The sequence below is a fragment of the Cavia porcellus genome, unplaced genomic scaffold, assembly GCF_034190915.1.
Source record: "Cavia porcellus strain 051 isolate PalLab524CR breed Dunkin Hartley unplaced genomic scaffold, mCavPor4.1 scaffold_21, whole genome shotgun sequence".
Lineage (NCBI taxonomy): Eukaryota > Metazoa > Chordata > Mammalia > Rodentia > Caviidae > Cavia > Cavia porcellus.
The window spans coordinates 57752232-57774286 of NW_026947504.1; the positions used below are offsets into that span (position 1 = coordinate 57752232).

General features: G+C 38.2%; 1 protein-coding gene across 9 annotated transcripts in view; it reads left to right on the plus strand.

The window, feature by feature from the left end:
- Positions 1 to 1345: 1345 nt before the first annotated feature.
- Positions 1346 to 22055, plus strand: part of Dgkh (diacylglycerol kinase eta) — a 173880-nt gene continuing 153170 nt past the window's right edge. For 4 of the 9 annotated variants that reach the window (XM_063232726.1, XM_013141153.2, XM_063232724.1 and 1 more), the window contains exon 1: positions 1347 to 2172. In XM_063232726.1, the coding sequence (XP_063088796.1) occupies positions 1627 to 2172 (546 nt within the window). In that variant the 5' untranslated portion in view covers positions 1347 to 1626. Of the gene's footprint in view, positions 2173 to 22055 lie in introns of all 9 variants that reach the window. The other 5 variants (XM_063232725.1, XM_063232723.1, XR_010041809.1 and 2 more) reach the window with 3 other exon arrangements.

Below are 22055 nucleotides of genomic sequence, written 5' to 3' on the forward strand. Positions count from 1 at the left end.
GATTCTGGAAAATGTTGCTATATAACATTTGAAAGCATAAAATATGAGTAAAAATATATAATAACTGAGAAACTGATTTGTTATATTAGTGCAGGAAGTAGAACATCAAAATAGTAATATGATTTTAACTTTGGGCCCAATTTTGATTTTGTGCCATTATGCCAAAGGACTAAGGTTATTCTTTCAAAAGGCACCTTTTAGGTATCTTTTTTTACATTTACAGTTTTTAAACATTTTTACATTAGACTTCTTGGTCAAACAACCAGTTGGAGATAAAGGCCATTATTAAATTATTTTCTTTTAAAAGAATTCCCAGCAATATGTTCCTGTGCACAAATTTATAGGCCATAACAGTTAAAGTTTATTTAGTCTAACTTCATCCTTTCCTAAAGAAGACAAGCTGGAGAGGAAGTCCATGTGTTAATATCACAAGGCAGCAATCTCCTGAAAGATTTAAAGATTTAAGCAGCACATTTACAATTTAAAGAATTCAACCTATAGTGTAATGTGCAATATTAAGTTTGCATAGTTTCTTCTTAAAATTTCTTGTAACTATCAACTCTAATAATCTGAGAAATCAGATGGATTTTGTGAATAAGATTGCAACTAGGAAAAAAATACCCAGAATCTTGGTGTGGAGGAAACTTAAAAGGTCAAGTCAACTGAATAAATAGGAAAGGAATGAGTATTGAAGAGCAGAGACATACAAGAAATCGAATGCTTTATCCAGGTGAAGAGATTCTAGTCTAGCAGGGATTTTTTACCCTATTCAAAACTATAGCTAACACCAGTTGAGTTTTTAGATAACAGGAGGTACGCGTCATTTGAGTATCTTCTCCCTAGTCCTCCCCCATCTGTAGGGGGCTCTTTGATGTTGAGTAAGCACTACCCGCAGCAAGGCTGCTGTTCCCAAATGCCCGCAAAACCAGCTGGCTAGGGAAGAGTCCTGAGTGGTGGCTACAGCTTTGTTGATCCCATTTTTTCCTGCTGTAGTCCGAGTTAGGGAGCGGCGGTCTCAGGACTTCCAGAGAGAGAGAGAGTGTGTGTGTTGTGTGTGTTTTCCGACACTGATGTTCAAATGGTTCTAGTGCATTGTTTTCTTCCAGACAGTCTCGGTTAGCAATTCACCTTAGACATTTATTTAGCAGTCTGTCGTTTGGGCTGCTTGTCCTCTCTTGTTTCTGCGCTCTCTCCACGCCCTTCCCAGTTTCCTGTTAGCCAAAGGCGATCGCTCGCTCTTTCTGAACGCAAAGTTCTGAGAGTTGAACCTCCCGGAAAATGCTCTTCTCTTCCGTGTGCGCCGGATGGGGGTGGGGATGGGGCTGGGGGTGGGCCAGAAACTAAACACCTCAGTCGCGGGAGCTGAAAGGATCCAAACTCCCAGGCAGAGGCCGGAGAGGTACAGTCTCTGTATTGGTACTCAGGGTCCTGCGACAAACTAGCTCCTGTCCAGCTCGAGGGGGTAGAAGGGCCCTGTATTCAGTTGGAACCATGCAACAAGGCCCAAATATATCTCGAGCGATTTGGGGTACAGGAGGTAGCTGGTGCATCACAGGGAATCAGAATTTACAGCTTCCCTTTCTTTCCGAGGTGCCGTTCTTGTCCCTGCGGCCCTAAACCGAGAGAATGGTGGGCGGTGTAGGTTTCCACCCTCCCTCGCCCTTTCGTCCATCCCGAGGGTCCCGGCCCCATCCCTGTGTCACTCCCGTCTTCTCGACCAGCTGTGCACTTAGTCCGGGTCAGGACCCCCTCCCGGCGCATCCCGAGGCTGTGTGCGCAGGGGTCCCGGACAGGCAGGGATCCCCCGTCTCCGGCGGGGGAGCGGAGACCTGGAGCTCGGCGCGTACCGCCGGGAGGGCGCCCGGCCCCGCGACCCTCGCGCACGGGGGTGGAAGATGGCGGCGGCTGGGCGCGGGGATCCGGGCTCGGGTCCGGCAGAGCCCCCGGCTGACTGCCTCCGCCGCCCCGCCGGGCGGTGCTGTGTTCCTGCAGGAGTCGGAGAGGATGGCCGGGGCCGGCAGCCAGCACCACCCTCCGGGCGCCGCGGGAGGAGCGGCCTCTGGGGCCGGCTCGGCGGGACCGGGAGAAGATTCGTCCGACAGCGAAGTGGAGCAAGAGGGGCCGCAGAAACTGATCCGCAAAGTGTCCACCTCGGGGCAGCTCCGGACCAAGGTGAGACGGGGGTAGGCGGCCCCGGCGGGGCCGGGAAAGCCGGAGGTAGCTGAGCGGGAAGGTGGAGAGAGCGCGCTCGGAGCGCAGGGAGCGCGCCGGGCTCCCGGGAATCTGGAGCGCGAGGCGGGGCCTGTCGAATGGGGCGTGGCCGGGGCGGAGCCTGGTCGAGTGGGAGGGGCTTGCCGAGAGGGGCGGGGCTTCGGGGCCGCGCTTTGCGGCCGGCGCTGGGCTCCGGAGCCGCGGTGCGCACAGCTCGGCGGCGGAGGCGGAGGTGCCGGGAGTGCGCGGCCTGGCGGGAGCGTGGGAAAAAGCGGAAGCGCCCTTGCGAGTTCCACTTACGAACTTAAAAGGAGTGTTCTCCCAGCAGTGCCCTGGGTCGGTAGTGTGTGCAGGCCGGCCAGCCAGGGCTGCAGCTCGCGGCCAGGTCAGCCGGAGCCGGGAGGTGACCCCCCAGTGTCCGCCTCCCGCTGTGTCAGTCCTGGGGAGCCGCGGGGTGGGCTGTCAGGAGCCCTCTGTGCGGTTATTAGTACATAGACAGTTACATTTAGTTCCGTGAAGATTGGCTTGTTGTGTTTGTTACTCCTGTGTGGAGCTTGTGTCGACCTGTGTGTCATACACATGAAGTAAATGCTTGTGGTTAGCAAAGAATTGTGTAGTCTAATGTTCATCTTAGTTTTAAATCTTAGGAATTTGAAGAAGGAATCAATAAAATGTTAGGATTAGGTGCCCTCTTTAAAAAGTTAATTCATTCTGCAGCTATTTGCATGGCAATTGGTTTCCTAAGGTCAGTGGACTCTTGTATGGAAATACAAGTTTCATTGTATGCCTATGGATTAGTGTTTGTTGTAGTGGTCTGCTAATTTTCTAAAATATGTGGAAGCATACACGTGAATAACTGTTGAAATGTCTTTGTTAGAGACTCAACGCGTGCTCTTATTGAAGTCATTTTACTAAGTTATTTTTCTGAAGCACACATCTTGTCATTCTTTAATAAAGATATTTACGAGTTGTATAGCATTTTTAATTAATAAAAGATTTGAAATCTAATGCATTTTAAAGAAGATAAAGGGTAAGCAATATAGTGATTTTCCTAATAGTGCTTTTAATATTTGGATTCTATTTTTTGAAGTTTGTAAAACTGGGTTAATAATGGATAATAATAGCAGGTTTTTAAAAATGGTATGTGGGGAGGAGAAGGGGAAGTAAAAATTAACCAGATACCATATCTATATGTACCAGTTTCCCAAGATGACTGTATTAAGTATCTGGAACATATAAACAAAAAATATAAAAAACGGCGTACGTATATACATCCATACTTAAATCGAGATGAATTAGAATTTATACTGTTTGAAAGAAAATTTGGAGATAGCTCTGAGCTGAATCAAGTAAATAAAGTCAAAAAAGTTCGTTGGTAATAATGCTAACATTTGTGGATTTTATGAATTGTGGTAATAGCTAAAATTGAGCTCCTTAAGTTTGGTGTTATCCATGGTTTAGCACAGAGATCGTTTGTAAAGACTAAAGTAAATGTAGAAAACATTTTTTTGTTACACTTTGTAATAAAAGCATATTTTGTCAGGATTAATAGATAATTACCAATCATTGAAATGATACTTAAATTTCAAAAGATGTATCAAATGTCAGAAATTCAATGTACATTGACTGTAAGGATTCATGTTTATCAGGATTTTCGTGTATGAGCACCTGACACCAGACCTTAGATTGCTGAGACCAGTAAGCCTCACAGTCTCACATTCCACAATCCAGGGAATATCTCCTCAGGGAATAAGATGAGGGCAATTGGAGAATTTGTAGAATGAAGATTCTTCAATTTAACTTTTGGTTACCAGTATTCAGTTATAATCTAGATGAGTGTTAAGGGAATATTCCTTGTCTTGAACTCCATCATACTTTCATCAGTGTGTAAGATTAAAGAACCTGAAAGAAGGGGGCCTTTAACTCTACCACAGAGTCTAGTCATTGTTAAGTCAACACTGGTTCACATATCCTGAAGATTCCCGAGGGATCACTGAGTCAGATAGATTGAAATTACTAGTAATGGTTTCAGTCTTACACACTTGCCTATAGTTACACACATCCTTACGTGTATGTATTTATATGCATATTGTTTTAAGTATTTGTGCATAAATATACATAACCCTAAAGCAGAGTATGTGTACACAGAGGTAAAAAAAATGTAACTGAATGACCATCTACGTATATGCATGCTTACGTATAATGCATCGGGTATTTGAATATTATTGTTAAAACACAGGCTGTAGCCAATTTAGTTCCTTTTAAGGTCTTTAGACTCATGAAGCTGTTTGCTTGCTAGTTTACATTTGGACTGAAAAAGCCACCAATTTATTACCTTTGAATACAAGAATGAATTAATGTGTTAAATGATTTGAATATTGAAAAAGGACATTAAATTACTTGTGGCATTTCAAAATGTTAAGACTTTTTCTCAATTAAGGCTGTAATAGTTGCATATAATAAACATTTAGTATGAGGAGCCACATGGTTATGGAGAGTATCCAGTGAAAGTCAGCTCCTTCTCCCTCAGACCTTTGGTTTCCCTCTCAAGGACAGTCACTGGTAATGTGTTGTGTTTCCAGAAAATTCTTGTGTGTGTAAACATGTGCTACATATGTATGTATATATAATGTACATTGCTGTTTATATGTATAAATATATTTATGATACATATTGATACATAAAAATATAGATATGCAAAATATATAGTGTACATGTATATATCTTAAATATAATTTATATTTATTTAAAGACATACATATGTATGATATTTACACTTTAAAAATTCTAAGGAAGCATTGTATAATCTTGTTTCTTCCTTGGAGACTTAATAGCATATATGTAATTTTTAATAATGGTGGCATATTGCATTATATTATGCTGAACCATATGAAATTGTGCTACCACTACATCCAACGATCAAATACAGGAATTTTGTGTGATTTTTCTATCAAGTTCTCTATCAAGTAAGCATTGTTCTAGGACATCACACTAACCTTAGTTTTTTGTGTAGTGTAGCGGATATGTTGCTTTTTATTTTATTTTTAAATGTGTTTTTATTACTACACGTTTGTGGTACATCATGATTTCACTCATTGTGTGGAGTTGGCACATGTACATAGTACATCTTAATTCCTTGTACTTCGCCTTCCTCTCCTCTTGGATATGTTGCTTTTAAAATTTTTTTTATTTTTGGTACCAGTAATTGAACTATAGTCTCACGCTCTCCTTGGCTATGTTGCTTTTTAAAATAGACTGGGACTCCTGTGCCTTTAAAATTAGTGTGGCTTGTCCTCATGTATTTCGTAGCAGCGTGTCACATCCCCATAGTGTTTACTCTGTTCCATTTCCATTTCCCTCCCTGGTTTCTGTGTGCGTTTTTGCTGTCCTCTTTGTTTTTCTGTTTTTGACTTTTTCCCTTTCTCTGTATCAGCTGACTGGGATTGCAGGTAGGCGGATGTGGATCCCCAGGTGGTGAAGGCTGGGTAATTTTACTGGCTGCATTTACTTCCTAAATGCAAAATACCACACTCAAGCCAAAGTGGTGCTGGTGTGGGAAAGCCACGCAGGAGCAGGAATATGCTTCTCAGCTCTTTCTCCTTTTCACCCTCTTCTGTTATTTCTGAGTTTGTGGATTTTGTGCTCAGACATTGTGGAGAATTTCACAAGTAAGTACTGAGAATGAGACGTTTTAAAATGATGCTAAGGCAAACTCAGACCATTTGGGTTTTGAACATGAATAGGAAAGCTCTGTGTGCTTTTTGTTGACTCATGAATCCAACAATCTTTCATTTTGCAGGAATGGTCAGGGTTGGTTGCTCAAGTGTCATAAGCCAAATGGTGAACAAATAAATGGAGACCACCATGATGATTTTCAGTCATTGAGACCTCTTAGCAAAGGTTCTAATGTTTCACGTATTAAAAATACCTCCTATTTAGGTATATCATTATTCTCATTTTATTCTTTATAATTGTGTGTATTCTTGCGTTTAGTTACAGCATCCATAAATGAGTTTTTAAATTTAGGGAAAACATACCCGATAGACCTCTTTTTAATGCCAGTAGAAAAAGAGTAATGATCAGTTCTTCAGTTAGTATGTGTCGTTCATGCGGCCCCTTGCCGTTGAGGAATGAACCCAGGACTTTTGCACTGAGCTACATGCTTAGTTCTTTTCATAGTTTTTATTTTGAGACAAGGTCTCACTAAGTTGTGCAGGAGGGGCTCAAACTTTTGATGCTCTAGTCTCAACCTCCCAGAGTGCTGGGATTATAGGCATGTGCCACCATGCCTATCTAACATGTTGGTTTCTTTTGTTTCTTTCTTTTTTTCCTTTCATTTTCTCTTTCTTTCCTTTTTTTTTGTATGTTGATTTTAGTTTAACATGACGAATGTGCAAATAAACTTTTGTGTACCTTTGTGGTAAGGCAACATGTGAAAATACTGATTGGCATGTTTCTCTACTTGGTAAGATAAAGTGTATGCAATTAAAACGTTTTTACCATAAACCCTTGGTAGATAGGAAAGATTTGCTTAGTGCCTCTCAAATTGTAGGTGGCAGCACATTAGGTGGTCATGATGGTTCACATCCAGCATTTAAAACTGAAACAGAGTAAGGCTGAAAATATTGTTTGAAACTTTTAGCTGTAATTCTAGACGGAAATGTTATAAGTAGGTAATGATCCAAGTAGTGTAAGAAACAGAAACATGGCCAGAATACTATTAAGAAATGAAAATAAAATGGGAATGGCAACTTTATGGTTCAGAAACTCAGTACAAAGTGAGAGACAAATGGAAAGTTACATTTTGATCAGCAAAGAGGTAGGAAGCTATCTCAAGTAATAATTAACATTCATCTGGTGCAGAAGCCGGCCAACTTTTCTACAAAGGACCAGCTAGTAAATATTACAAAATTTGTGGTATCAGTGAGACAAGATGAACTAAGTTCTGGAACTTATTCTGAGCAACAGAATAAGCGCTGTTGTAATAGAGCTTGGTGAATGTGGTTAATAGTTTATTATATGCTTGAAAAGTGCTGAGTAGATCTTAAAGAAAGATAATTCTTTCACAAAATATAGATGACAGAATATTATGTCATATACCACAGACAGTATGTTTTTGTCAGTTATACCTTAATAAAGAAAAAAATAATTACCCACCACTGCCGGTGTATTATATGCTGCTATAGGCGATTGATAGTTCAGTAGGAGTGCTGTTTCAGTAAAATTAAATGTGAATTTTTAGGTTTTAAAAATCTTGGTTTTTTCTTTTGTATTAACCCATTTAAACATGTAAAAACCCCCAGTTGTTGACTAAATAAAATCTGGTGCTGGGAGGATGTGTCCAGTGGACCCGGTCTGTGAACTGTAGTTGACTGGCCCTCTGTTCGGGGAGAGAGAAGATAGTTAAGTTAGGTTTGCAGAACAGCATCGAGTTAAGGTGCTGCTAAGCATGATCAGCATTTGTGGGACCAAATAAAGCTAACTTTCAGTCCATTAAAAAAGATCTCATCTTTGCAGAACTTTTTATTTTTAGCTGGGTTTGTGTCTTTGCTTCCATTTTAATGTGAACTAAATATAGACTGGAAATTCTGACTCTTAGTCCAGGAATATATGGTATAACAGCTTTCTTTCCATTTTGATTACAAATTAAACATGATATCCCATTATTAAAGATAAGAGACATAAATAATTTACTAAACCTTTACATACAACTTAAGATGCCTTATTTGAAAGTATCTAAATTTAGAAAGCTTTTACTTAGTTTAAGGTTGCATGTTTGCTGTCGTGGTGGAGGCGGTGAAAGGTTATACGAAACCAGCATTATAAATGACTCGGGAATCCTTTCGGTTTCCAGGGTGCGGCATTGCACTTGTAGTGGATCTGTTAGGCTTTACTTACTCAGGAAACATGTTTATAAGCAAAGATTTTAATTAAAGAGAGATTGTTTTACATCTAAAAATAGGCCTTTGAAAAAGACCATAACATGTTAGTACATTATGTTTTTCTCTGGTAAACTGGTTTGGTTTTTTTTGGATATTGAATATTTTACTCTGTTTAGTCACTTGAGATACAGTTATACTTTTGATATGGTTCAATGGCTTAAAATGGCAACCAAATCTTATTAATAATAACTTTAATTTAGAATTCAGCATACTTTGTTTCCATTTACGTAAAGCCTTTTTTTCCCCACGTGAACATAGATGGAAAATATACCCTCTGCTTTTTGCTATGAAGGTATTTTGAAATGTGATAGGCTTTTTTTTTTCTTCTAGTAGTGAAGATTAGATGTAGGGTTTTTGCATGCCAGGGTAGCACTCCAGTACTGAGTTGTATGTTCAGTCTGACTCTTGTCGAGGAAATGTGATTAGTTTACCATCCATGCATTTGGAGTCACTGACCTCCAGTGGAGCCATTTGAGTACCAGGACTTTCCATACTGCCAGAATGTAGTTTAGTATAATAAGTTCTTTAAGTATAAGTTTGATGCATTTATTTCAGATTAAATTTTTTTTAAAAGTCTGGTCTCGTTATGTTACCTAAGTTGGCCACGAACTCCCTGCTGAAATGATCCTTCAGTTCCAGTGTAGCTGGGATTATAGATGTACGCTGCCATGTCCAGCTATTTCAGAAATTTAAAAGTACTTTTCTACTTAGCATTTTATTATTTACAGAGCTGATGGTCTTTGTTTAACAGTTGTGTAAAACTGTGTTTTTAAAATTAGAAGATGGAACCTGAGTTTGAGATTACCTGCTAAGTGAATGGGAGAGCTAGACCTCAAAAGCAGCCTTCTAAGTAGTGTCCTTCCCTGGTCTCAGAGGCTGTCAGCAGATGCCTGCCCTGCATGCCTTGTTTCAAAGCTTCAGAACTGGCCTGTGATGTTCTTGTGGCCTCTCCATACCTCCCTTCTCCCTGAAATTCCTTCTCTCTTCTGCTGTTTTCTTCTTCCTGCCTGTCTTTATTTAATTTTATTAATCTCTGAGCATCTCTCTTCCCTTTTGTTTTAGATTCCATTGTGCCATTATACATTTGAATCCTATTTTTAGTGACAAGCCTAAGAGTAAGCATTTGAAATTGATTTGGAATTGAAAACTGTAGCTGAAATTTATATTGATTTTAATTAAAATGAACAAAGAATCACTGGACTTTTTTTCATTATAAAAAGAACAAAGAAAAATAGAATTTTAAAACAAAATAGGAGAGTAACAATAATTAATACATTGCATAGTAATAGTTATCTTCAGAGTAGTTACTCAGGGTTCAAATTATAAGCATGAGACAGTTCCCAAACAATATTAGTACAAACCTTTCTTTTCAATGAACTAAGAGAAATTAGCAGTATATCTACCTTACCTATCTTGTTTATATATATAATACGTATTTTTTTCCTTTTCTCTTTCTTTCTTTCTTTCTCTTTCTTTCTTTCTTTCTTTCTTTCTTTCTTTCTTTCTTTCTTTCTTTCTTTCTTTCTTTCCTCTTTCCTCCATCACAGTTTCTCTTCTCTTTTGAACACTTTCTTCCCAGTTCACAATATCTGTTGTACATTTTGGGTCTTATTTACTTGTTCAGCTTCTCAGTGAGCATCAAATTTAGATGCTATTGACCCTTTTCTTCACTACATCATCTAGTGAGATGATGTTTACACATTTGAGTCTGATTTATTTCACTAATGAGTATGATCTCAAGTTACATCCATTTAGCTATAAAAGTCTCACAGAATGTCCACTATCGTCACTCCTACTCAGTATAGTTTAGAAACATTAGCTAGAACAATTAGACAAGAGAAAAAAATAAAAGTAATAGGCTAGGAAAGGAAGAAGTTAAATGATCATTATCTGCAGATGACATGATACTCTACACAGAAGACCCCAAAACTCCAACAAAAAACCTTGTAGATTTAATAACAAAATTTAGCAGTGTAGTTGAATCATTTGAAAAAAATCTTCAGAACTAATTAAGAAAGGTGCTTCTAGGTTCTTAACTCTGCAAACAGGATTTCAGAGGAAACAGTTTTACTTCTGTAAGGCAAAATGTTACTTTTCAAAGATCATAATACAGCTTTGAAAAATATTATATAATTTTCCATTTGGCTTGTTAAGATATATTGGAGGAAGCAGAGTAACATTTATTTTTAACTGGCTAAGAAATGAAAATCACAGTTTTTGTGGGCCCGGTTTTCACCACTTGACCCTTATCTGGAAAAAAAGTGTGTGAGAATATATACCTCAGCAGAGAGCATGCTAGCATACAAAGTATAGTGTGCTGAAATAGGTTATTGGTACAAACTCCTGTAACACTTCAAAATTATGTAACCTTGTAATATTTGTTACATGTGTAAGCATATAAATAGTTCTGCAGTTTGTGAAGCACAGTGGTGAAATGGGCATGATGAATGTAGCTTCGGAATGAGAGCATCTTCAACAGCACGTGCCTGCTTGTGTATATTTTCCCCCTTTTATTCCTGTATTGCCCCTCAGTTTACACTCAAAAAATCGTTACAGCGTTCCAAGCACTGTCACAGGGATAGAACAGTGAGCAAAACAGACAAGAGCTTCTGCTTCATGTGGCTTTTTCTGCTCCTCTCCCTGTCCTTTCCTCCCGCCTCCTCCTCTCTCCTCCCGTCCCCTCTCCACAGTACTGGGGATTGAACCCAGGGACTTCTGGGCTACATCCCAGCCCTTACTCTTTTTGATTTTGAGATAATCTCATGAAGTCGCCCAGCCTAGCTTTTGAATTTGCTGTGCTTCCTGCCTCAGCCTCTTTAGTAGCTGGTATGTACTGCCATCCCTGGCTGGAACTTATCTTTGAATATAGGGAGAATCGTGAATTTACCGAAAGGTAGAGAGCACAGTATATAAGAAGTGTTATTGAAGAAAATAAAGCTGGGGGAGTGGGGAACAGGGAAGGAGTTGTGAAGGAGAAGGTGACAATCTCTTAGGCAGTGTGGACCACTGGGGGATGAGTATTTTAAGTAGAAAGACCCACAGCTACAAAGACAAGGTGTGAACCGTAAGGCAGAGGTCCGTAGGGACAAAGTGGTGAATGGTTGAAGCTGCTAGAAATTTGGCAGTGAGTTAACAGTCAGGGTAGGTTACTGCAGAGAGTGCTTAGCCTGTACTTTATGCATTATAAAAGTAATGCTAAAATTGCAGGTTCAGTAAATGAAATAAGCAGCAACACAGAGTAGCCTGAGAGCTGTTGGACAGTGTGGGTATGGACGGTTGTCAGCGCTGCAATACACTGTGAGGTGACCTCAAAAATGGGGCGCATGGTGGCAGGGAATGCGGTGCCCATCCGTTTCTGTATTTCTCTTGTTCAACCTGGACTCCAGTTAGACTTCATTTCTTTCTTGCAGTTGAGTGGATTAGATGTATGGTTCTGGCCAGGTTAGGGTGGCATCTGTCGCTTGGCCTCTGCAGCTGTTTGGAGAACACTTTGCACTCTGCTTCTTTGCTCAGAGCCAGCTAGGTACAGGTTATCCAGTGAGAAAATACTGTTTCCCTGAATGACTTCATGGAGCTGAGATCTGTGTGTTCCTCCCTTCAACCTCTACTAGTTACAGCCGAGTGTGACCAAAGAGGGAGATAGACTTTAATTGTGTTGAGCCCCTGACATACAAACCTTGTTTGTAATAGCAGTTTGCATTCTCCGACCTATCTACTTTATCAGTCTGGATTGTGGGTTTTGCATTTGCAAAATGGATATAGTGTTTCACACTTTGTAGGATAGTGATAATGATTAAAGAAATGCACAGTATACTTTTTGTGTATAATTTTAATTAGCTTTAGGATTTTGTCTAAAATCTTGGCAATTCAGTGACTCCTGATACATGTATCTTTTAAATACTTTAATTAGTAGAGTATAAAGGCTACTGTCCTTTGTTGATTACCAAAAAGGTTTGATAAAAATGTTATATTTTCACTGGTCATTATTTTTGTAATTTTAAAAAATGTCTTCCTACTGTGAAGCAAACTACTGAAAGGTTTTCTGAATGTTCCCAAAGTCATCCTATAGGGGTGGTAAAGATAGGCTCACTCTATCTGATGACTTTGGTTAGGGCTAACTTGTTTCTGGAGTATTGTACATCAAAGTATGTCTTATAAAATGCACTACTGGCCTTAAAGGATCACCTGGAGGTTTGGTGGAGTAAATGGCCTGGTCAGGTTTTGAGTGGTTCTGAGGCTAACTCCACTGGATCTTATATTGATCTTTTTCCTGAAGCCTCATTTGCCCTACTGAACTGTATCTACCCCTCTGTCCACTGCTGGCTGGCTTTGGTCTGCCCTCCCCTGCATGAAACTTCTTTTGCAAACTTCCTTAATAATGAGTTGCTAAAATTTCAGGGGTGTTTTTTAGTTCTTACTCAGCTGTGTTTCTTGCCAAATTTAGATGCTGTTGACTCTTTTCTCCTCCTATCTTCTTCTGCTTTCAAAACTTAAACGTTTTCTTACCTTTCTTCCTAGCTTTATAACTAAAGAGTCTGTATCCCTGATTCCTTTTTCTAGTGGCATATGTTTCCTAGGAATGGTATTTATCTGTGTCTTAGTTGACCTAATAAACGAGGTTAGTCTGTGTCAGTCTTCCTGCAGCCCGTCCTCTGCTGAGTCCTGGGTCTTTATTTCTTTTGCTTACAAGACACCGCCTATAGTGGGAGCCTTCACATTCCAGGTGCTCAAATGGGCAGATTTGTGCAGTCTCCTCGATCCCTGGTCAGATTTCTCTCCACTACTGTTACATTCTTTGGAAGAAAATGACTTATTGTTCAATAACCTTGACTCTTTGGCTAATCCTCTTCATTAATTTACTTGCTTGTAACAAATATGTGTTCAGTGCCTGCTGTCTAGGCAGAGTGCAAGCTCTGGGGTACAACATTGTGCAAAACATAGCTCCTGTCCTCATGGTGTGCACTCACTGACCCTGTTACTGAAATCAATCGATTCTGTATTCTCATACAGATGTCATTTAATCCTCCTAATAAAACTATGCAAGAGGTAAGTACAGTGATTCTGCCCATTTTAGAAATGGGGAAACCAAGAATTAGATAAATAACTTGTCCAAGGACCACACAGTAATCATGTGACCTGTTTGATGCTTGGTTTCACTAGTATGATGTTCTGTTCCTCCCATGCTTGCTCTGTATCTCTCATCAATTCATCTCTCTTCCCTATGTTGCTTATCCTAATGTTACTTAACCTTTATAATTTATCACTTGGATTTTTCCATGGTTTTCCTTTCTACTCTTATTTTGTACTTCATTGGTAGAGTTATCTTCCTGAAAGGGAAGTATGATATATAATATGTCTTGTGTAAGCTCTTAGACATTACCCACTATTCGTGGGATAAAATCTAAATTTCTTAGCATGGCTTAATAAATCTTTCTCAGTGTGGAACTAATCTACCTTTCTGTTCTTTAAGTCAGTATTTATTGAGTACTACTGTAAGTCCTGGGATGGTAAAATAACAAAAATCTCTGTTATAGAGTATGTACTGTTTTAAGAGAGAAGTTAATAAAAAACAAATTCATTTGATACACGTTGTAGATTCATAAGCCTAATGAAGGAAAGTAAACCAGTAAAGAAAGAGAATGTGTGCATATGCATATGTGTGTAATATATTTTGGTAGAAATGGTAAGGGTACTGTTGATCAGGTGACTTCAACAGGTATCTTAGTGAATTGACATAAACTGTAAAGACATCCCGTCTCAGAGCAGCCCAGGCAGTGCTGTGGCGATCCACTCGTGCTCTCTGTCACTGTCTTCCTCTGCTCCGCATGCCAAACCCTTCTATTCCTCAAGTAAGACAGCTGTCTTCATACCTTGGAAGTACTTCATTTCATCCTCTCTTATTTCTGTCTGATTTATCTGTACATACTGTGTTTTCTCATCTTCCACTCTGCGTATCAAGCTTAGGTAAAATATGACTTAAAGAGGACTATGAGATCAAGAGGAAAGCTAGTAGGTTAATATACAGAGTGTCAGGTACAGTTAAAGATAAGTTGTAAATTTGGTCTTAAGCTTTCTGGCAGGCAGAACAGCAAGAATAGTTATAAAATTTTACTGTCAAAGGCAAAAGTGCTCTCCAGATTAGTAGGAAAAAGCTATCCGGTGTTTTTTGGAGAGACAAGAAGTGTGGTTCCCTCCCCTCCCTTCCCCTCCCCTCCTCTCCTCTCCTCTCCTCTTCTTTCTTTCCTGCTTTTTGCAGAGTGGGGATGAGGAATGAAATAGATATTCCCATCACCTATATAACATAGACTTGGGGGAGGTGCTTGCCACATTTTTTCTTGCATGACACAGACATAATCTAGATTTTGACTTTGTGACTGCAATTCTATAGGAGATTTAAGTAGAGCATATTTAGTTATGGCTAACTTCAAATATACAATCCAGATTATTTTGAAGATGGAATACACTGTGTGTATTTAAAAATTCTGTCTGTTAAACTGAGTGTCTGCTGGAATATTTCCAAATGTAAAGTCTCAAAGTTATCTGCTGTGTTTTTTTGTTTGGTTTCGTTTTTTTCAGGTGCAATTGAAAGCGTGGATTGAGTAGTATGTTCTTTGCTACTGTGGGAAGAAAAATTTGGTATTTCATGATCAGTCCTAAAAAAATGGTGAAATCATTCTATAACCAGGGTTTTAAAAAATGTTTGCCAACTGGACCCCTGATAAATTCTTGGGGACATTTGGAGAACCTTGTGTTAGTACAGTGTACTATGTGGACTTATTTTTGTGGAGAAAGTGCCATGTAGTTAACTGGAGGCAGAGTATAGCAAACAGAAAGAATAGCGCATGCAAAGGCCCTGTGATATATGCACATGAAATGTTCACATAAGTGCTACTGGGGTGAGGTGAGTAAACAAGAACTGAATAGCAAGAACAGAAACAGCCACAGAGATCGGGGGTGGGACAGGTTGCTGTGATAGTTTCTCTGATGGTTTAGCATAGTGGTGAGCAGATAGCACTTAGTGCTAGTTATGTGAGTATTAATTAAAGAAGTACAGTTGCAATTCCATTGCAAGTTTGATCGTAAAATCAGCTGAACCCAGTAGCACACACCTGTAATCCCAGCTACTTAGGAGGCTGAGGTAGAAGGATCACAAGTTCAAGACCATCCTGAACAATTGACTCTGGGTAAACAAACCCAGTAATGAAAACAACAAAATAGTACTTTGAAACAAATCCTTTCCAACGAACGAAGCACTAGCTGGAGCGGGATCTGGAGGACAAGTGAGGGCATTCTTGCAGTGAAGTGACCTTTTAAGGAGAAAGAGCCTTTCTTTCTTTGAGAGGGAAGACTAGGGCGGCAAGTAAACGGAGAATGGCCTGGGCACTGTCCTCTTGCACTCAGGCATGGTGTGAGGAGGTGGTCTGCTCTGCAGACAGGTGGTTTATTCAGTGTTCACAGCCATAGGGGAGGTACTTCTGCAAGTTCTCCGACTGTTGAGATTTTGTCAGTGGAGTGAGAAGTTGGGTGATGATCACCTAGTACCATGCAATTTTTCTTTCTCTATATAAAGAACTGAATGATAATAATTCAACAATTTAAACTTTTTGTAAAAATAAAACCTTTTTTATTTAACCCATATTTATTTATTTAACCCATAGGTGTGAGATCCACATTCATAAATATAATTATTGTGAAGATGCTGTTTAGAGGTTAAAAGCTAAAAGTTTGCATAGCGTACATTTTATTATTAGCAAAAGGTTAAATATTGATAATAAAGTCAAAAGACTGTTAAGAGAATTTGTTGAATCTTTGCCAGATATTGGTAAATAGAATAAGGTGATCTGTAAACAGTTTAACTTGAGGAATGATCTAGGTTTTTAATTTGTCTCTTTAATAAGTTGACTATAATTTTTTAAGAAAACATTGATAATAGAAAGCTTTGCTTATTGGGTCAAACCTATTTGAACAAAAATACTTAGGAAATGATTATACTTTGACAGAATATTACTGAGAACTCATTTGATAAAATGTACTTTTTGGAAAAACATTGCTTTTTTTCAGCAAAGTATACATGTCTGTTAGAAATGCTTTATATACACAAACCATTGAAATTTATTTTGAGTTTGTAAGACATAATACTTGGCCCAGATTGATAATGGCTTATCTCATGTGACAAATATTAGTAAAACGGTGACTTTATATTACTGTGAGGTCAGAAGTCAGGTGTGGGTCAATCTTTGTTGCAAATTGCTGATGTTATTAAATCCAACACAATATTTGCTATCCTTCACATTAAAAAACACTGCATGTGAACTTAACGTTTTATCCGTTTGATCCTTCTTGCATCTTCCGTGTTTGCTAATTTGGCTACTCACTGAAATTTATTTCTGATTTCAAAACCAGTTCTGTGGTGTTTCTGTGGTTTTTAGTGGAGATGCAGAAAGTGAAAATTTAAGTTGCTTAATGTACATGTTCCGGCTGGGGGTGAACCGTGTGACACTCTGCCTTTATGTCAGTGCTCATAGTGTAGACAGTTACCCTTTTCATGATCCATTTAGTGACACTTATCCAGCATTGTTACGCTTTATGTTGGTGATTCTGCTGGTTAACACGGTCTCCAGTTTAGTGCTGAAGTGCTTCCAATGTTCCTACAAACAAAGTTATGATAGGCCTTTTGAAAACTAAGCTTTGTACTGGCATGGATTATAGTGCTCTTGGCCTGAGTTCAATGTAATAAGTCAAACACACATGTTTTTCAGAGAAAAAGATGTTTTTTAGACAGAAACACCTACATAGCAAGGTTTTATACTGATTAACTGCTGAAAATTTGACCAAAGATTTGCAGGAACTGAATTCTGTATTTCCTCTAATGCCCGTGGTTCAGTGTCTGTTAATTCAGTGTTGCAGAGCCTTTATAGAATATAACTTTTACAATGAGGACCAACTGTATACTAAGCTATTTTAAAGAAAAAGTATCATTAAAACCATCTGTTTAAAACTCATCTGTTTGGAACCTATCAAAAATAATAGTATGTAAAAAATCCCTTTCAATAAAAACAAATTTATGTTTTAGTTTTCAACTCGAAGAAATTTGAAGGTAAGATACAGAATTATCTATTTTACTAAGGAGACTCATTTTCCTTAGCATGAAACCAATTTTCTGGCTTTGAGTAGTCTGTTCATATCATAGAAAAATGGCTGTTATCCTAAGATCAGACAGGCTTGGAATGACAAGTATGTATCATTATGCGTGCTAACTTTATACTAGTTGTTAATCAGTGGGTTTAATAATTATCACCATAATTGATCTAGTGATGTATATTACATTTCTCCTTTTTATGCTAGTTTCATTTAAAAGGAACATCTTTGAAATTAGAGATGCTCTTAGAGACAGAAGGATGTGGTTTACTTTTGTTTTTATCAGTGCATTTTATTTCCATTTCCCTATCATAATGACCCTTCTGGCACCACTACTTATGTTTACATCATAGATTCCCAAGGCGGTCTCTAAAAGCGGTGGCTGTATTTTGCTTCTGTGGGTTTGTTTTGCTTTATATTTGCATTAAAACTTTTATTATGAGAGTTTTTTTCTATGTTGTTTGTACACCGAAATGCTATATAACGTAATTGCTGTCATGTTTGAGGCAGTAGGATGTTTCAGTTAAAAGCATGGACTTTGTAATTTGAGAAAGGCCTGGTCTTAAATCCCACTTTCCTTCCTGTCTGAGTGACTTTGAAAACTTATTTAATTCCCTTAAACCAGACTTACCTCTAAAATGTGACAGTAATCATACCTTCCTCAGAGAGTTGTTTTTTAGTTAAAATGATTATTTAGAGTAGTAGTTGGAACATATTTGGCTCTTGAAACAAGTCAGTGATTATGTTGATAGATAACATACACAGAATGAATAAGAGAATGTATCATAGCAAATTTGGTGCTTAACGTAAAATCAGTATCTAAAACAAAGTTGAAGTGTGACTGTCAAGAAAAAAATGTTTACCTTGCAAGGAAATAGTAGATCTGCCCAATGTCATTAGGTAACAGCTTCCACTAGTTCTGTTGTAGCTTTTAAATTTACTAGATTGTGAAATTTCATTATGAAAGTCTAGACAGAACAATGCGTGTGTTTTTCTTATAATTAACATCTTATAGAACATAATGTTTTTAACCAATGCATTTTTAAAGAAAAGAAAAATATCTTTATCTAATAAAACTCTTCGGTTGCCTGAGATGACATCTCGGTAAGACCAGCCCTGGCAGTGCGGTCCAGCATGGCAACCTCTGCTGCCAGCATAGCTCGCCCCAGCTCCCTTTTCCCCTACTTTTGCCCATCCAAATAAACCAGGCGGTGAGTTTTCTTTCATATTCACCTCTACTACTAAAGAGAAGCTCAGTGGCTGGGAAGGATATTTTTCTGTTTTATTATCTTGAGTCCCTAGAACACTTTCTGATACTGAGTAGTTTAAATTGTGTTGAATAAATAAAAAATAGTTCTGGCTTTGAGAAATCTTCTTATATTTTAGCAGCTGTGATAATGTTCACGCTTCTTTTTGATATCCACATGGGAAGAGCAAACTGACATTAGGCCAGTGTCCTGCCTAATATACTGTCAAGATTTTGTAGCATTAGTTAACATTAATATGTATTTTGTAGTATTTTGTGGCACATATTAATATGTATTCAGCATATTAATATCTTCTTATCCTTTGGCATTTCTGAAGGGTGCATTCTGTGTAGAGAATATACAATCAGTAGGATAAAGTCCTTTCTTATAGCACTGGAGATAGCTGTGCACAATGTGTGTGGACTCTTGAGCAGATATGGGTGGCTTTCAGAGGAGGTCATATTGAATGCGTTAGTTCAGGAGAGTAAGGAAGAGTGCTGGGGATTGCCTCAATTTGGCAATATATTTAACTCAGTGGCATAAGCACCTGCCTTGCAGAAGAGTAAGGAAGACCAGCCCCAAGGGAGAGAATGGCATTCTAGTGTGACTGAACGCCACGGTGACTTTTTCTAGTACTCTGCCATGGTCAGTTTCCTTCACCTGAAAATACTTGATGTCCATTAAAGTCATAGCACATTTTTTAGGAGTTCTTATAGAAATAACCAGGATATTTTTGTGAGGCTATCCACACACAGAAAAGACTAGCAAATTTATTGGTATCTGCTTATACCTTAATCATGATTGCATACAGAATTTTGAATTAAAGATTTTTCTTTTTAACCTAGTTGTCATGATCTGAAGGGACAGAGAATAGAAAATCGAGGAACAGTTGAAGGAAGCTGATTTGTTTGCGTTTTTGTGTTTTGGATACAGGGGATATTATTGAAGTCATTTTAAAAGAGTAATTTGCTGTTTTAAGTCCATTAATTCTTAGTTTGCTGTCCTCTGTCAGATCTCTAAATCATTCATCAAAGTACATTATCCTGAGAATGATGACAGTTGAGGTATTTCTCTCAAAATCAGCTATGAAAAAGCACTTACATTTCATCTGTGTTTCTCCTTGGAACTATCATCGTTATATTAAAATATTTAGATGTCATTTGAAATAATGTACATTATGAAAGGACAAAAAAGGTGTCCTTTTCCTGTCTTAACGTATAGGCTAGCATGTGTTTGTGTTTCCTAATTTAGATGATGTTTCAAAACGGCTATTACTATTTGCCTGCCACTCTCCTCACGTACCCACCCACCCACCTTCCACCCATCCATCCACTCATCTCCTAACATCTTCCACAGACGTTTCACTGATGTAATGGAATTACAAAGACTAATGAAAACACATAGGTATTTTCACTATCTGGTGCAGTTACAAAAGCAGAAGACGTGCTTCTAATAAATGTGTAGTTTTATTTAAAAATGCAATTTTTAGAAAAAGAGAACCAGAAATTTGAAAGTATATGCCACTATTGAGATGCTTGTTAGCTGGTCTTTGTCTCTTGTTGGGCATTAGAGTAGCAATAGGTGGTAATGGATATTGTTTAGTGTTTAAGGTCAATATGCTTTTCTATTTCTTATGCTTATTATTTGTCCGGTAGTAGGCGATTTATTTAACATCTTCAAACCTCGGTTTTCTAAGTTTAAAATAGAGATAATTAAGATTCATCTTGTTGGATTCTCATGCAGATTGAAAGACTCAGTACAAGTCAGCTTCAGTCCCACAGTCTCTTTTGTACTGTTCCTTGCTGTGGGTCATGTTTCTGTGATTTTTTTAAGTTCAAAGTAGAAAAGGCTTAATATGTTGGAAGGTGCACTAATCCCTCCAATTTGGCAATATATTTAGAATATTAATTTTGTGCTGGCAGATTTGTGACATTCATCTGCATAGTTTCTTACTGATCTACAATGAAATAACTTTATTATTAAGATTTTTACTTCATCACAGCATGTCTCATGGGATCAAGGACGTCAGTGAGTACCAGATCTAAGTGTAAAAGTGCATTAAGTTTTTGGCTCAACTTCCACTATCATTATTTTTGCATTATTCCCGTGAATAAATTACTGTCATTTTCTTTCCTTGATTTGCAAGTCTTTCAGAAGTCCCTTTGAAATTTAGCCCATGACAGATTTGTCGATTAGCCCCTGTTGCTGCTGCGGGCTTGTTTAGTCTGTGGAAATGTTATTTATTAATGTCTGCAGGATTGCCGGGGCCAATTACTGAAAGTCACAGAAGGTGCAAGTGCAGCCTCTTCTTAAGCCTTGTGCCACGAGGGATGTTCACCGGTTATCACGGTTTCCATGGTAAATACTGGCTGCTACCTGTCTCAGCGGCTTCCTGCTACTCCTTCCCATATTCAGACTGCCATCTGCATTTCACACACTGTCACCTCCATTCCACCAGTGGTATCTTGATTTCATCTTTCATTACTATGCTTCTAATTGAAACTTCCTATGTTTTATTTTTGAAGGAACTGAATCTCCTGAACAATTTTAAACAATAATTTAAAACCTCAAGCAATAGCAGCCTTTTCCTCTTAATATGAGTCCACTTTCCGTGTGATTCTACCTTCCACTCTGGATCATTATATGCGGTCCTCTTACAGTCTTCTTTCTGAAAATTCCAGATGGTGTTTGTAAATATTGTGCAAATGGTTCTTATAAATAAATTGCTCAAAATTTAGTTCATGGTTTTAAAAAACCAAATCTCTCAGTACCAAGACACAAACTGAGTAAAAAACAAAAAACAGAAAACAAAACCTGACTAGTAAAACTGTTATTGATGGTTTTTGTTGCTGGTGTAACAGACTGCTGTGTTGGGTAGAAGATAACTAGTTCTTTATTGGCCGAAAGAACAAAAGATATTGTATACAGCATATTTCTGCATGTAAGCAATCTAAGGAGATCTTTCATGCTGGGCTTTTGGACAGAGACCAGTGAAAGAGAGGAGGGAGAATCAGTCTCCCAACATAAAGATTGGACGGGAAAGATATGTTTATGTCAGCAAGTATTTTGTAAAAAAAACACTAGAACCCTCTTTTTTTAAGTCCAGCTAGAAATCTTTTGGCTATTCAAGTTTAGATTAGCCACTTATTCTTATCAGTTGACTTTGGTTTTAACTTTGTTTCTGTTTTCTGTGACCACAGAATCTTAACTTAGAATAGTAAGAAATTAATTTTTTCAAAACTAATCTATAGCTTTTCTAAGAATATGTTAGTAACAAAATATGGATTTTTAAAAAAAACTGCTGTTCAGTAATTTCTTTCTTAGACATCTGACAGTACAGTTCATCTAAAAGAAACTACTTAGAACTGCTAATTAAAGTAACTGATATAGCTCCAGTATCTGTAGCATCGAGAAAGAAGTTATAGGTTATTAGAATGTTTTTATGTTTTAAAATTTCTTTTCTCTGTATATTTTTGTTTTTGTAGTTTGTAAATATGACTTTTATCCTATTAGAAAA